The sequence below is a fragment of the Balaenoptera borealis genome (genome assembly GCF_965194805.1).
Source record: "Balaenoptera borealis genome assembly, chromosome: 7".
Lineage (NCBI taxonomy): Eukaryota > Metazoa > Chordata > Mammalia > Artiodactyla > Balaenopteridae > Balaenoptera > Balaenoptera borealis.
In genome coordinates this window covers 12598723-12614898 of record NC_138864.1, presented here as the reverse complement: position 1 = coordinate 12614898, position 16176 = coordinate 12598723, and the positions used below count along the sequence as shown (strand labels likewise).

The 16176-nt window shown below is 47.6% G+C and overlaps 1 protein-coding gene across 5 annotated transcripts; it reads right to left on the bottom strand.

The window, feature by feature from the left end:
- Positions 1 to 1388: 1388 nt before the first annotated feature.
- CCDC201 (coiled-coil domain containing 201) lies at positions 1389 to 13775 on the bottom strand. 5 transcript variants are annotated; one of them, XM_082398145.1, is made up of 5 exons: positions 12469 to 13767; positions 10495 to 11136; positions 5929 to 6411; positions 4344 to 4417; positions 1389 to 3050 (listed from the first exon to the last, which is right to left on the bottom strand). In XM_082398145.1, exons 2-5 carry the CDS (start codon positions 10510 to 10512, stop codon positions 3038 to 3040), a joined length of 588 nt encoding a protein of 195 aa, XP_082254271.1. In that variant the 5' UTR covers positions 10513 to 11136; positions 12469 to 13767; the 3' UTR covers positions 1389 to 3037. The 5 variants fall into 5 exon arrangements, 3 of the variants coding, with proteins under 3 accessions (XP_082254271.1, XP_082254270.1, XP_082254269.1); XR_014246397.1 differs by having other exon boundaries at positions 4344 to 6411; positions 12469 to 13765; XM_082398144.1 differs by lacking the exon at positions 4344 to 4417 and having other exon boundaries at positions 12469 to 13764.
- Between the last annotated feature and the right edge of the window lie 2401 nt (positions 13776 to 16176).

The following is a 16176-nucleotide window of genomic DNA, read 5'->3' as shown; positions in this document are numbered from 1 at the left end:
CTGCATTTTCTGCAAAACATACAGGTTTGTATACATAACAAGAGTTAAGGAAATCATTTTCATTCCAAATAGTGGTATAAGTCACACCCAGGCTGGTCTCTAAATGAACATCACTAGTGTAATTCCCAAGGGCTACCGTTAGAGATTTGTCATTTTGCCAAAGACAACCATTCATTTGGAAATCTTGCAGATTCTCATTGGCCATCCCACCTGAGCTGGCAGTACCCGTTGTCCTGAGTGCCTCGACCTGAGAAGGTCCCCTCCTGTTCATTCCCAGCTTCTCCCAGGCCAGCCCTCCTCCGAGGACACAGTGGGGTGCTGGGGGTCAGACGGACTCCGCTCCGCTTGCGCGATCTGGCCCTCGGGCAGCAGACTGGCCAGCGCAGGCTTGTTCCTTCTGCTTCCCGCCGGCGTCCTCCAGTGGATGCAACATGTGCACAAACATCTGTGTTTAACTTGGGAGATATTCACGAGAATTGCACTTTAAACACTAACTAGAGGGCCTACGATACTTACACATACTCCAATTGTATGAATGTAAGAATCTGGTTTTTCCGTTTGTTTTTTGGGGTTGTTTGTTTTGGTTTGTTTTTTGGCCACGCCATGTGGCACGCGAGATCTTAGTTCCCCAACCGGGGATCGAACCCACGCCCCCTGCATTGGGAGGGCGGAGTCTGAAGCACTGGACCACCCGGAAGTCAAGAATCTGTTTTGTCAATACATAGGAGAGTGTGGACAAAGAACGTCCCCTGCCATTTCACTGAACAAAGGATGTTGCAGCCCGAAGCCACTGCAGCTGCTCCAATGGTGCACCCTGAGGGGATTCAGGATGCAGAAAAACTGGATGCTGGCCCTGGTTAGCTAAGGTGCACATCAAAGGAATGATTTCGAGGAGTCCAGACTCTTGCATCTTCCCATATAGAAAAGCACTAAAAGCTTTAACTTGAGATGTCTGCTTCTTTAATTAGCAATAATCTTTTGATGTTCAACGACTTTTTTTTTTTTTTTTTCAAAAACTGTGATATATCCTGGCTCCTCCTTTACCTCTTCAGAACCGTCCCTCAGAGCGATCCGAGAGGCTGTATCCAGGCTTAAGTCCTCGGTAAGTCCGCTGAGCAAAAAAATTCTCAGCTTTTAGGTTGTGCGTTTTTTTCAGTCGACAAGACTCAACATAAATATCTAGGAAATTATCTCATGGGTAAACCTTTTTCCTGAGTCCCTATAATTCCCAGTCTTTCAAAACAAGCTTCCCCAAAGTCCCTACATTATTTTTCTTCCTCCCTGGACTCATTCTCAATCAGAATTTTTTTAAAGGACGAAAACAGAGATAGAATTCACTTGGTTACACATCTGAATTACTTTGCATCAGACACAGACTTTGGGAACAGTTCTCGTGAAAATTGTTTATTTTTAATAACAAAGACGGGAAGGCATTACACTGAAGTATTTAATCTCCATTTTATGCAATTATAGGTAGTTTTTCTGCTTCTTAATTTTTCAAATATAACACAGAAGTATGAACTTTTTTATGATCTGGTAATTGTTATAAAAAAGGAAAAAGTGAACAAGCTGAATAGTCAGCTTGTAAAGGAGAGAGCATCTCATAAAACTTAAATGTTTAAACACACTACACAGTAAATAAGTTCTTACCAACATATATAAGAACATCAACAGAGGAAATCTGAAGCAACTATCCCAATAATTGCAGCCCCCAGCCTGCATCTAATCCCCGTGAGGAATCCCAATCATTCCTTCCTTATTGAAAACCTCCACACAAATGCAGGCTCTACCAGGAAGCATCTTTCTGACCTGGAATGCCCTCCACCCACCCAGCAGCTCCAGAGTAAGACCCTTCCCTCTCTCTTGGACCATCCTCAACCTTGCCTGCCCTTGGAATCTGCCACCTCCTGTCGTTTCAGGCCAGCCTGAGGCTCTGTTTAGGGCGCCCGGTTGGACTCTGCTCTAGCAATAGGCTTTATCTGCGTCCCTGAGAAGACCCAGGTCACGGATGGCTGGCCTGGAGGATGGGCTGCGGAGGCAGCACACGATGGCACTGGAAACGTAAGCATTTTTGGTTTTTAGAAGGAAAAAACCCACCACTCTCAAAGTGGAGGGGTGGTGTGAAAGCATTTACAAGGATAAAATCTAGCTCTGTATTCATAAGCACAACGGGTCCACTAACAGACATGTCTCAGAGATGCCTGGACCTGGGAGGTTGATGCTGGGCTATGCTGACTGAAGTGCCCTGGGCACCCGTTTTCCTTACAGTATGAGGGTCACAGATACCCTCCAGCCCTTTGGTGGGACCCTTATCCTAAGCAGTGAGGTGGAGAGCTCAGTTCTGGAGAAGGACGGGACAGGAGGCAGCCCCGCCCTACTGCAGGGGGTTAAATTCCTCACCCCGCCCCCCAATACCCTAAACAAACCAGCACCCACAAATTCTCAGAATGCCCTCCAGTTGAGGGCCACTGTTTTGGCCTTTCCTGGAGTGGCAGCCTAGGACCCCGTCCTCTCCAGCGGGGTGGGCTGCCTAGCTCCTTGGTATTTACCTGTGAAACTTGGTCCTATTCCCTACATTGTGCCATCCCAGCATCTCAGGCTCACCTGGCCGTGCTGGGGAAGAAGACAGGGTAGGTGGGTTACATCTCATCTCCGGGTACCTCCAGGGTGGCCCTCGGGCATCCACCTCACCTGTCTGTACCTGCTTCCTCCATCCCCTCGTCTCAGTTGGCACCTCTGAAAGCCACGTTTGGGATCTGAGTAACAAGATCATCAGCCAGTTCCTCCCAACCCACCCAGAGGTACAATGGAGGTCAAGGTTGGACCCAGAGCAAGTCCTGAGGAAGGTGTGGGGTTTACAGACAGACAGACAGACAGACAGACGGTTGGATGGACAGATGAGTAAGTCAGGCCGCAGCAGGAGCTCCTGAGCACAGCTGCGTCCTGGTCCCGGGGCTGAGCACTCAGTCGTCTTCGATGGTGAGTTCGTGCTGGGTGGCCTCCTCGATGTTCTGAAGCAGGTGGATCTCCCACTGCCTCAGTCGCTCTGTCTGTTAAAAGAAAGGCATCTCTGAGGTCTACCTTGCAGGAGCACTGACCTTTGCTGGAGACAATCTGTGTAGGAAAAGCAGGTGCCCACCCAGGGCTGCAGACCCTCACACGGGTTGACTTTCGGGCACCATCCAGGACCCACAAGTGAGAGCTGGCCTCGCCGGCCTCCACGGCTCTGCCCCCACATGCCGGGCACCATGACCCCAAGACGGAGCTAGCAACCTCCCAGAGGACCGAATCCCAGTGTGGGGACAGGCAGGTATGTGAGCGGATGGGGTTAGGACCCCAGGATCTGGGTCTGACAAGGGCACAGAGAGGTCACTGGGGAGGGGACAGGAACAAGGAGGGACCAGCTAGGCATGGGCTGGGAACGTGAGGGGTGGTTGGCACCTGCAGATGAGTGTCTGTGTGAGGCTGTCTAGACAGGCCATTTTCCTGCTGTGTTTTCAAGGGGCTCTTCCAGAGCTGCTCAGGGCAGGGGACGGAGGGAGAGGGTCCCCAGGACAGCGCGGGGAAGATGGGAGCAGGATGACTTAGGCTGCTGAACAAGGCAGAGGCACATAGAAAGTGGAGGGGAGTGGGGCTCAGGTGGCTTAGCCAGATCCCGTGGTGTTTGGTGTGGGGACTGGCTCTCAGAGGACAATTGTGGAGGCGAAAGGAAAGAAGGCTGGGGTCTGCCGGCCACCGATGGCAGGCCCCCCCCCCACTGTGGGTCAGGGTCCTCCAAATACCCTGAAAGTATAAAAATAGAGGCAAGCCCCAGGGGCAAAATGAGGAACGGGAGAGCCTGGTTGCTGTGGGGGACTCAGCGTCTGTCCCAGTGATTGAGGAAGAGGGTCTCTGCCTGCATGGAGGGGCTGCATTGCTTCTGGGGACCCAGGCTCAGCTGGGGGCAGGTAGGGTTTGTGGCAATCTCCCCCCCACCAAAAACAGTGAGACCCGCAGGCCCCTTCTCTTCTTCAGCTCCAGAATATTCCAGCCAGGCTCATGCTTCTCCTGGCAGAAGGACATTAGCTTGTGGGGATACTGACCAGCGAGAGGAAGCATCTGTCCTGCAATAGAGAGGCAGCCAAGGCCCCCGGGCAGCCCCCAGTCGACAGGACCCACCCAGAAATGCACACGGAGCTTCTGATCTGCTGGTAATTACCTGCTCCTGACTACAACCAGGCACGGTCCTGAGACTCAGCAGGGTGTGGAGGGTGGCATCAGAAAAACCCACTCCATGAGCAGCGGCCCCAGAAAGGCAAGTGAAGCCAAGCAGAGGGGGCAAAAGGCCAATGGGAGGAACTTACGGGAATGAGGGAGCTCCTGGAAAGGCAAGTCGTCCTGCAGTAGATAACCTTGGAAGGTAGAACCGAATGACACTCTGAAGAAGTAGGGTGAAAAAGTAAGACAGGAAAGAGAAAAGAGACCACTAGGCAATGAAGATGACACAAGTAAATGAAAAGACATTCTGTGCTCATGGAGTGGAAGAACTGATATTGTTAAAGTGTCCATGTTACCCAAAGCCATCTACAGATTCAGTGCAATCCCTATCAAAATTCTAATGGCATTTTTTACAAAACATTTTTTACGAACAATCTTAAAATTCATGTGGAACCACAAAAGACCCCACAGAGCCAAAACAATCTTGAGAAAGAACAAAGCTGGGGGCATCATGCTTCCTGACTTCAAACTATATTACAAAGCCATAGTAATAACAACAGTATGGTATTGGCATAAAAACAGACACATAGATCAAAGGAACAGCATAGAGAGCCTAGAAATAAACCCATGTATATATGGTCAATTTATGACAAAAGAGCCAAGAATGTACAATGAGGAAAGGACAGTCTCTTCAATAAACTGTGTTGGGAAAACTGGACAGCCACATGCAAAAACAATGAAACTGGAACACTATCGTACACCATACACAAAAATCAACTCAAAATGGATTAAAAACTTGAACGTAAGACCTAAAACCATAAAAATCCTAGAAGAAAACATGGGGGTAAGCTCCTTGACAATGGTCTTTGTGATGATTTTTTTTTTTTTTTTTTAAACATCTTTATGTGATGATTTTTTAATTTGACACCAAAGCAAAGGCAACAAAAGTAAAAACAAAAGTGGGACTATATCAAACTAAAAAGCTTCTGCTCAGCAAAGGAAACCATCAACAAAATGAAAAGCAACCTATGAAATGGGAGAAAATATTTGCAAATCGTATCACATCTGATAAGGGGTTAATATCCAAAATAGATAAAGAATTTATATAACTCAATAGCCCAAAAGCAAACCCAACTTAAAAATGGGCAGAGGATCTGGCGTGAAAGGCAAGGCGGCAGTGCCCACAGCAGTGCCCCTTCCCGAGAAGCTCCTAGAACATCAGGTCACCAGAAGGACCAGCTGAGGGGCTGGGAAGCAGAGCTTACAGCAGGAAGGGACCAGGAGACCCTCCACCCACCAGGACCCCAAGGTCGGCCAGAACAGGGGAGCAGGGGAGGCTGCAGGGGCTCGCGGCTGAGAGGAGGACAGAGCAAGGGCCCTTCCGGGGACTCCCACGCTGTGCTGCCTCACCCCTACAGCACGGGAAGGCAGACGGTGCTAAGGAGTTTGGGGAGCACATGGGAACCGTGGGAGGCACATATTTCATGGCACAAGCAAAGGTCCTTCTCGTGGGGTCACGGGGACCCCTCAGAGTGGGGGAAGGATGGGGTCCAGGCAGGGCCCTGAGCTGGACGATTTCCTCCAGTCCTGGTGACCTCATGATGCCCAGGCCAGGGGCCCATCAGTGAGGAACGGGCAGCGTTTGCTCTCTCGGTTGTCACCAGGCTGCTTCCCAGGGGGCCTTGGGCAGGGACCCAGAGATCCAGGGGATGGGTCGGGGTCAGGTCCTACCGCAGCAGCCAGCCTCTTCAGGTCCCGTGGCCTCCTCTTGGCTGCGTTTGGGATCCCGGGCAATCCCAAGTTTGGTGGCGATCTCCTTGCTCGGGGGGACCTGCCCTGCTGCTGCTGCTGTCGCCGCCGGGTGACTGAGGCTGGCACGGGCGGATCTTCCTCAAAAGCAAAGGGGTCCGAGTTGGATCCTAGCTGCCCACTGGGCACCTCAGAGGCCCGGATGGTGGAAAGCCGCCTCTTTCTGAGGGGGGCCTTGGGGCTGAGCCCTCCCGGGGACGAAGGGAGGTCCCAGGGGGAGCGCACAGGCAGTGGGGACCCGCCTGCAGAGCCCCCTTCCTGGCGTGAGGAGACATCGCCCAGTAGCTCTGAGTGCCAGCTGGGGGCAGCTCCCTCTGGGGTGCTGTGCTTTAGGACCCTTGTCAGGGACGTCCGTCTGGTCACGGGAGAAAGGCTCTCATCCTCAGAGGAGCTCAACCCAGGAACCTGCCAAAACAAAGCCCAGAGGTCAGCATCTTAGAAGGTCACAGCAAGCGGAGACTTGGGCCCGGCACCAAGCCCCACCGGGCACGTTCCTGAGGTACAACCACCGTGAGGCAGACACTCCACTTCTGCCCCAGCGAGGGAAGCTTCCAGCACCAAGATGAAACCCAGCACAGGACAAGACCACACTCACGCTGTGCCTGCCTTTTCACTAGCTTTGTCTTTTTTTGGTGAAAATTTTAAGCATCCATCAGAAAGATGGTTTTTAAGGATAGGATTGAAAAACAGATGACTTTCAGGTAATATTTTTTCAGAAAAAAAAAAAGTTTGAAATGTCAATGAAATCATCTCAACATTGAAACTCAGCATGAAAAAACAAAACTGCGGCTTTGGGTACGCAAGTGGAATTGTGTCGTGCAGGTGCAGGTGCTGAGAGCGGGGTGAGGTGTGATGCTTTTGAAAAGCTTGATAATATCCCAGTGCCAAACCCCATGACAGACAGCAGCGAGTCCATCATGGCCACCTTTTTTCTTCTTCCAAAATAAACCCTTGATTAAACCATTAGAGGTGCTGAAAATACAGTCTAGGGAGGGTTTCCCATGGAAACATTTATTCCATGAAGTATGCTGCAACGTTCAAAATCTGTTCTCCGGGATTTCTCACAGTATTCTTATGAGGTGGGTGTGATCTTCATCAAGGAACTGAGGGGAACGTCGAGGCGGGGTGGGGTGAGTGACCAGAAGCAGGTAAGCAGGAGAGACGAGCTGTGGATCAGAGCTGGTGACGCCCACGTCTGTGGAGGTCTGGCTTCATGCACCAAGGTGCCTTGAGCTCTGCCAGAAAGCAGGGAGGAAGCGCCCCCTCCTCCTGGGAGGATGAACTGATCATGGTTGTTTACATGGCGTCTTCTGTGTAGCCCTTGGGGTCCTTTTGAACATTGTTTCCTTTAGCAAAGACGCTTAGAATGGATTAACCGTAACTCTAAATAAACCTGAAAGATAAGATTTACTCCAGAGAATGAGTTGGTATCAGAAACTGCCAAACTGTCTTCCAAAGTGGCTATGCCATTCTTCCATCCCTTCCATCCCACCAGCAGCGAGGGAGAGTTCTGGTTCCTCCACATCCTCACCAGTATTTGGTACAGTCAGTTAAAAAAATTTTTTTAATACATTTATTTATTTATTTATTTTTGGCTGTGTTGGGTCTTCGTTGCTGCGCTGGGCTTTCTCTAGTTGCGGTGAGCGGGGGCTACTCTTCGTTGCGGTGCGCGAGCTTCTCATTGTGGTGGCTTCTCTTGTTGTGGAGCACGGGCCCTAGGTGCACGGGCTTCAGTAGTTGTGGCACGTGGACTCAGTAGTTGTGGCTCATGGGCTCTAGAGTGCAGGCTCAGTAGTTGTGGCACACGGGCTTAGTTGCTCCATGGCATGTGGTATCTTCCCAGACCAGGGATCGAACCCGTGTCCCCTGCATTGGCAGGCGGATTCTCAACCCCTACGCCACCAGGGAAGCCCCTAAAATTTTTCTTAAATTTCAGTTTTCTAATAGGTGAGTAGTAGTATCTCATTTGCATAGTAGTTTTCATTTGAATTTCTGTAATGTCTAATGATATTGAACATCTTTTCATTTACTTACCATCTATATATCTTGTTTGGTGAAGTAAAGTTCAAACAGCTGCCACATCAAATGCAAAGAGAAAAAACTCACCTATTAAAAGACTCTCAGATTGGATTAGAAAGAAAAACCAACTCCACACTGTACACAGCAGGATGTGCTGAAGATGAGGTGCTCAGAAAGTTTCTTAGTAGAATGATGGCAAAGACAATCAGAGAAGAACAAGTGAAAAAATTCAGGGGCTTCACTATTTATATTGGAAAAGGCTGAATTCATGGCAAAATACATTAAGACCACAAAAGTACAGTGTAATAAAAAATAAAAGCCAAAATGCTTTTCTGTTATAATTATCTTTGCACCAGACAGTATAGCATAAACACTCACAGAGCAAAATCCAAGGAGAAATAAGGAGAAACAGAAATAAAGTAGTCAGGATAATTCACTTTTTTTTTTTTTTTAGCCCCTGCTAGATCAAGGAGAAAAAGAAATGATCCAAACCCCTTGGAAGATAATCAGCACTTGTCAAAAGAGACTAAGTCTTCCTACTTCAAACAGGGACTGAGATCTCAGAATAAAGACGTGGGGTGAGGGGGAAGGCTGGGCTTTTACAAAAAAGAAACTTCAAGCGAAGATATTCTTATTAACAGGAGCTACTTTTAACTAACCCATTTATGAAAGTGAATAAAGAGCCAATAATTCAATTTTGGAAGTTAGATGTTTTTTAATAAAATGATATTGTAACATATTGAAAGCTTACAGAAAAAATGATTTAGTATTGTCTTACAAATATATATACAAAGCTTACAGATAAAAAATTAGTATTGTTTTAAAAAGATGGTCTCGACATACATATGGGAATATCATATGGGAAAAGATAGGCTTTCAAAGGAGTAGGGAAGAGAGGTTTTTTTTCTCTTTCTCTTTGCATGTTGTTCTGACTGGTCAGTCATTTGGAAAAAAACCAAAACAATAGTAAAACCATGTTCCTACCTCATAACTTATATAAAATAAATTACAAGGGACTGAATATTATATTCTTCAAAAATTCATAGATTACTAGGAAAAAGCAGAATAATTTAAAAAATCTAAAACAAAGTTGGATTCTTATTCACATCATTCACCATGATAAATGCCAAATGGATATTTAAATGTAAAAAAGCAAAGCTATATAAGAATTGGAAGGAAACAGTGGTGAATTCCTCTGTAAATTTGTCAGAAATAAGGCTTTTTAATGATAACTCATAATACAGAAGCCATAAAAGAAAAGAATAAGTTAAACTAAATACAATTTTTTTAAAAAGATGATATACTAAATGAAAAAAAGATAAAACACAAGTTCTAGAAAAGATAAATAAGGGGTTAATTTTCTAATATCTAGGAAAAAACTGACAACCTAATGGATAAACGTGCAAGGACCCTTAACAGCGTTTTATATACAATTTTCTTTTTAATATACGGATAAGGAAAGATCTCTTTGTTTTAGGTAGAGTCCTTTTGTACAAACGGAGGGAAAAAAAGAATCTAAAGAAAGTTCCAGAAGAGGCTAAAAACATGATGTTTACTTATGCTGCGGGCTGGACAGAGGGTGGCGGGAGTCACTGTGTACCTGTTTATGCTTTTTTATTCTGCAACCATGGGCACGTATTACGTCTTTACAAATGGAAAAGAGAAAAGAAAACCCTACTTGGCTGGTGAAGAGACAGGCACACCGAGACTCAGAAATCCCCCCAGGAATCCCCTGGTTGGGAGGGAAGTGGTTGAGGGGTCCCGAGTCAGCTGGTGCCACTGGAGCCAAAATACAGGGTTATGAAGGTCAGGTTTTGAACTTCCCCTGGGGCCTGCGACCTAATTGTGCAGCCCCACTTTCCACTTCGCTGCTGGAGCAACGCGTTGCATGGGTTCCCCTCGGCCGGCCGTCCACTGCTTCCCTGGGCCTCCAGGCTTTCCCCAGAGAGGCCAAGACCCAGGACAGAGGGTTTGGGGGAAGAGGGGCGCAGGGGGCAGCAGAACAAGGGAATCCCCTCTGATGTCTCTGGGATGGCGCACTGGGTGCCGTGCCTGGGCAAGCGGGGCCTCCGAGTACAGGTCGCCCGTCGGGGAGAAAAGTGGGCCTGGGGCTCAGGACGAGGGGAGTCGTGCAGCGACTCCGGCCGAGGACCAGGAGGCCCCCTGATGCCATCGCGGGACCTGGCCGACCCACCCGGGAGCTCAGGCGGATCCTGCTGCTGCCTCAGCCGGCGGCAGGAGCGGGTGCCCCCCTACCTCGGCCGCCTGCAGCGCCCCTCCCCTCCTGCCTGGTCCCCGGCACCCCGCCGACCCCCCACCCCCCAGCCCCATCGTGCCCCGGCTTACCTGCGCCCCAGGCACACCCAGAAGCCTCCCTCTCCACCGCCCCACCTCGACCCTGCCTGCGCGCCCGCATCCCTCCGCCTCGCCCCCATCCCTCCGCCTCGCCCCCATCCTGCCCTGGCCTACCTGCGTCCCGGGGTCCATCCTGCTTCCCAGCGGGGACCAGACGCCTTGGCGAGCTGCAGTGCACGGCGAGCCCCTGCGCCCTGAAGTACCCGCGGTGCCCACACGGCAGGCCCACGCAGGCGTGCAGAAGCCCACCTGTGTGCACTCTCCCCTTGATGACCCCGCAGGCGCAAGAGCCACGCAGGGGTGGAGCCCAGAACCTTGAGCGGCTCCACCTGGCAGGTCCCTCTGTGTGCAACTGGGTTGTGTGTCCGGGCCTTCAGGAAGTCAGGGCCCGCGGGTGCCCCCAACAATGAGCCAAGCGGGTGCCCTCACGGCGTGCCAAGTGGTTTACCAACATTGCCACCACATCCTAAAGGAGTGGAGATCATCGCCCCACCTTAGTCCCCAGGGCATCTGAGGCCAGAGATATGCCCTGCCGTGACTGGAGTGCAGAAGGTAGGACAGCTGAGGGTGACCCAGCAATCGGACTCCGACGTCCCTGCTGCTCTGAGAACTCCTTCCCAGCCTTCTTTCAGCAGTTCTCAAACTTGAGCTGATTGGAACCACTCCAGGGCCTGTTGGAGCCCCGAGCTGGGCCCAGCCGCAAGTAGGTCTGCACGGGGACCCATAATTGGCATTTCTAACGACTCCCAGGTGACGCTGAGTGAATGAATGATAACACCACTTCAGAATACTGGTCACTTAACGCACTAACCTCCCACCTCGCCTTAAGCATCTTGGGGCGTGGGCAGGGGCCGAAGGGAGGACGCAGCGGGGAAGAGCAACAGCTGCCAACCTGAACCCGCAGCCTGTGAACGTTGGTTCTGAGACATGATCTCAGCCTCAGAGGAACCCAGAGCAGCGTGTTTATTATCCCCATTTCAATGAGGAGAAGACTGAGCCGCGAGGGGTGGCGGGTAGCTGCTCAGGATCATTTATGGGCGCCTAGCAGAACCACTAAATTCTCACCCTCTGAAAAACCTGTTCTCAGGAAAGATCTGATGAACTCATTCACTCTCAGGTGTGACTAATAATACTTTAAAATGAACAACAACAAAAAAGACGAGAAGCCCAGACTGTCTGACTCCAAAATCAGCACTCTTTGCCCTTGCTACTCTTCTGGTATTTTTAAAAAGTATTATCCATCTGAACTTTGCCACTAAGTTGCTGTGTGATTTTGGGTGGTTGGACTTTGTCCCCGTTCTCTCCTTTGTCTTTAAATTGAGGCAGTATCTGAGGTCACATCCTAATGCTTTGAGATCCCTGAATCCTGGAGGCGCCCAAGAGTGTTGAAGGAGATTGTCAGAGACAGGGGTTCTACTGGGGACACATCCCCTTCTGTTAGCACAGACCATCACGCTGGGGAAGCTCTCCAGGTTCAGGTGCTGCGGGTGGCGGAAGGGAGCCCTCGCCACCCTGCTGCTCGGGCTCTCGGTGGCCACAGCCCTTCCGGAGGGCAGGTGAGCTTTCAGCGTTGGGTGCAAGGCTTGAGAGCACGCACGACCTTTGAAGGGGCAGTTCCACTTATAGAAGCATCAGGAGACAATCAGACCAAGTAGTCACTCATTTCCTGTTACGTCTGTGGAGCGTTAACTTTAAGAGCCCTGATAGAAGTGCACACACATCTAAGGACAGGAATGCTCTGCAGCCAGTAATCTGTGTGTCAACATGTGTGTGTACATGTGCATGTATGTACACACATGTATGCTTGTGTATGTAAACACACACTGTAGACACACTGTGTTCATAATATATTAAATGAAAAAATGCTGTAGAACAGACGGTATAGTGTGATCCCGTTTTAAAAATCATACACACACACACACACACACACACACACACACACATCCAAAAAGAGATTCATGGAAATGGGAACATTGGTAATATCTAGGAGGTAACATGATGGGAAATTTTAACACCACTTAAATCCATTTTACGTTTTTCTAAAAAGAACATGTAATTAGTACATAATAATTAAAAAAATAAAGTCACCTGGTACAGTCCATCATTTTCCAGATGGGGAGACTGAAGATTGCAGAGGGGAAGAGTTTGCCCAAAGTCCCGGAGTGAATAAGGTGGGAGCTGCCAGGACACTGTCCAGCATCCTGAGATCCGGCCCAATGTTTTCTTGCTGCATCAGTCCACCCCCAGGGTCCCCCTGACGTCATGGCACCTGGGCACACTGCTTTGAGCACAACATAAGGCTCTTCTGTTTGTGTTCGTGAATAAAAACATTGTGAAATCTTCAGTGTGTGTCCAGAGTTGCATTAGTCTAGCACACAGTGTTACCCGTCAGCAGTGCCCTTCACTACGACATCAGGCAGCCCTCTGGGGAGAGTGCGGGGGCCTGGGCATGCACAGGGGCCCTGAAGGGACTCCAGGCCTGGCCCATGGCAGGAACTGACCCACACCCTCCAAGCTCCTGATCTTTGCCCAGAGCCCGCTACATTCCTTGTGTTGACTCCCAGAAGCCCGAATTCCCCTCGCTGTGCAGGTGAGGACCTGGAGAGGCTGAACTCAAGTGTGATTCAAGTCCAAGTTGCAGGCACGCACATGCATGCTAGTCTGCCACACTGAAAGCTGCATTACGGATACCAATAATGCTCTTGGTGTAAGAAGGGCTGCTTCAGAGCCTGGCTCTGGTCATTTAGAAGGTGTGGGCCCAGGACAATGAGAGTGACCCCACTGTGTGTTCCGATCACGTGTAGGAATTCCTCAGTACGCTGCTTGGCACGTGGTAGTTACTCAGCAACCGGCAACATCTTTTGTCAGCACGCCCGCTGCCCATGCTGTTAGAGTTGCCATGCTCCACCAGTGGTTTCCATTTCCACCTCACACTGGTGCCTCTTCTGAACTCCAGCACAATGAATTACTTATTGTTTCTGTATTGTATATATTTTTCTTTTCTGTATAGTATGATGTTTCGGCACCTTACCAACCTTTCTGGCTGGGAGAGACTGGCCCTCCCTGGCTAGCCAATTCTTGGAGATAGAAAAGGGCTCATCCAGAAGCATGATTTTGATATGTGGGGACAAACCAATCCAGAGTCAGGCCTCTTCTATCTGGGCTGTGCTCCCCAGGAGGCAAAATTCTTCTGCCTTAATCACCCCAGGGCCAGGTACCAGGCAACCCAAGGCCAACTCTATAGCTTAGAGCCACCAACACTATTCAAACTAGCCAGTCCTAAGCTCTTCACCTTGCCCTGCCCTGCCTTTCCCAAGGAGACCCCAATAAAGGCCATGGCCTTGGCTCTCCCCTTGCTCCCATTCTCTACCTCCTGACCACTCTGGTGCTTCCCCTGTGGCTCCTGCATCCAGGACCTGGGAGTGAAATACATGTCTTATTTCTAAGCCTTATTCACATCTACTCCTGTGGCCCATCAACTTTACAATTCCATATCTAACACATAAATTCTTAGCACAGTTTCTACATAACCCATATGCTCAAGGTTGCCTTTGACCCCAGGTTATAAATAAGAGGCTAATAGTTGGTACTCTTTGTAAAGCACCACTGAGGAGAAGAAACATGTAAACTTCATTAATAAATAAGTGCAAAATATCATAGTACAAGTACTGCTTTAAAATTATTCAAATTTGCAAAGAGAAAATGCCAAAATACTCTCCAAAACAGAAAGCACCAGGTCCACATAGACTCCTACTGAACATTGAAGGAAGAAATTATACTAATTCTCTGTAACCTTCCAGAATATAGAAGCAGAGGAAAGAATTCCTAGCCCATTCTATGAGACCAGCATTACCATAACACCAAAACCAGATGAAGGCAATACAAGAAAAGAAAACGACAGACCAATATCTCTCACTAACATAGAAGCAAAAATCCTCAACAAAATATTAGCAAATCAAATCCAACAGTGTATAAAAAGAATCATATGTCTTGACCAAATGGGATTTACCCCAGGTATACAGGCTGGATCAACACTAAAAAATAAATTAATGTAATCTAACACATCATAGGCTAAGGAAATACCGTACAATAATAACAACATATATAGAAAAAACATTTGACAAAATCCAACACCCATTCATGATAAAAACTTTCAGTAAACTAAAAATAGAAGGGAACTTCCTCAACTGTAAAGAATATCTACAAGAAACCTACAACCAAGTCATACTTAATGGTGCGAAGCTCAAAGCTTTCCCCATAGGATCAGGAACATGGCAAGGATGACCTCTTTCACCATTACATTTCAACATTGTACTGGAAGTCCTAGGTAATGCAATAAGAGAAGAAAAGGAAATAAAAGTACATAGATTGGGAAGGAAGAATTCAAACTGTGTTTATTTGCAGATGACATGGCAGTCTATGTTAAAAAAAAATCTGGAAGAATCAACAAAAAGAATCCTAGAACTAATTAGTTATTATAGCAAATTTGCAGACACAGGTTAATATACAAAAGGCAATCCCTTTTTTTGAATTTTATTTTATTTATTTTTTTATACACCATGTTCTTATTAGTTATCTATTTTATACATATTACTGTATATTAGTCAATCCCAATCTCCCAATTCATCCCCCCCCACCACTTTCCCCCTTTGGTGTACCTACCTTTGTTCTCTACATCTGTGTCTCTATTTCTGCCTTGAGAATTGGTTCGTCTGTACCACTTTTCTAGATTCCACATATATGAGTTAATATACGATATTTGTTTTTCTCTTTCTGACTTACTTCACTCTGTATGACAGTCTCTAGGTCCATCCACATCTCTGCAAATGACCCAATTTCATTCTTTTTATGGCTGAGTAATGTTCCATTGTATATATTGACCACATCTTCTTTAACCATTTGTCTGTCGATGGGCATTTAGGATGCTTCCATGGCCCGGCTATTGTAAGTAGTGCTGCAATGAACATTGGGGTGCATGTGTCTTTTTGAATTATGGTTTTCTCTGGGTATATGGCCAGTAGTGGGATTGCTGGGTCATATGGTAATTCTATTTTTAGTTTTTTAAGGAATCTCCATACTGTTCTGCTTAGTGGCTGTATCAATTTACATCCCCACCAACAGTGCAAGAGGGTTCCCTTTTCTCCACACCCTCTCCAGCATTTGTTGTTTGTAGATTTTCTGATGATGCTCATTCTAACCGGTGTCAGGTGATACCTCATTGTAGTTTCGATTTGCATTTCTCTAATAATTAGTGATGTTGAGCAGCTTTTCATGTGCCTCTTGACCACCTGTATGTCTTCTTTGGAGAGATGTCTATTTAGGGCTTCTGCGCATTTTTTAATTGGGTTGTTTGTTTTTTTAAATATTGAGCTGCATGAGCTGTTTATATATTTTGGAGATTAATCCTTTGTTGATTCATTTGCAAATATTTTCTCCCATTCTGAGTGTTGTCTTTTCATCTTGTTTATAGTTTCCTTTGTGGTGCAAAAGTTTTAAGTTTTATTTGGTCCCATTTGTTTATTTTTGTTTTTATTTCCATTACTCTAGGAGGAGGGTCAAAAAAGATCTTGCTGTGATTTATGTCAAAGAGTGTTCTTCCTATGTTTTCCTCTAAGAGTTTTATAGTGTCCGGTCTTACATTTAGGTCTTTAATCCATTTTGAGTTTATTTTTGTGTCTGGTGTTAGGGAGTGTTCTAATTTCATTCTTTTACATGTAGCTGTCCAGTTTTCCCAGCACCACTTATTGAAGAGACTGTCTTTTCTCCATTGTATATGCTTGCCTCCTTTGTCATAGA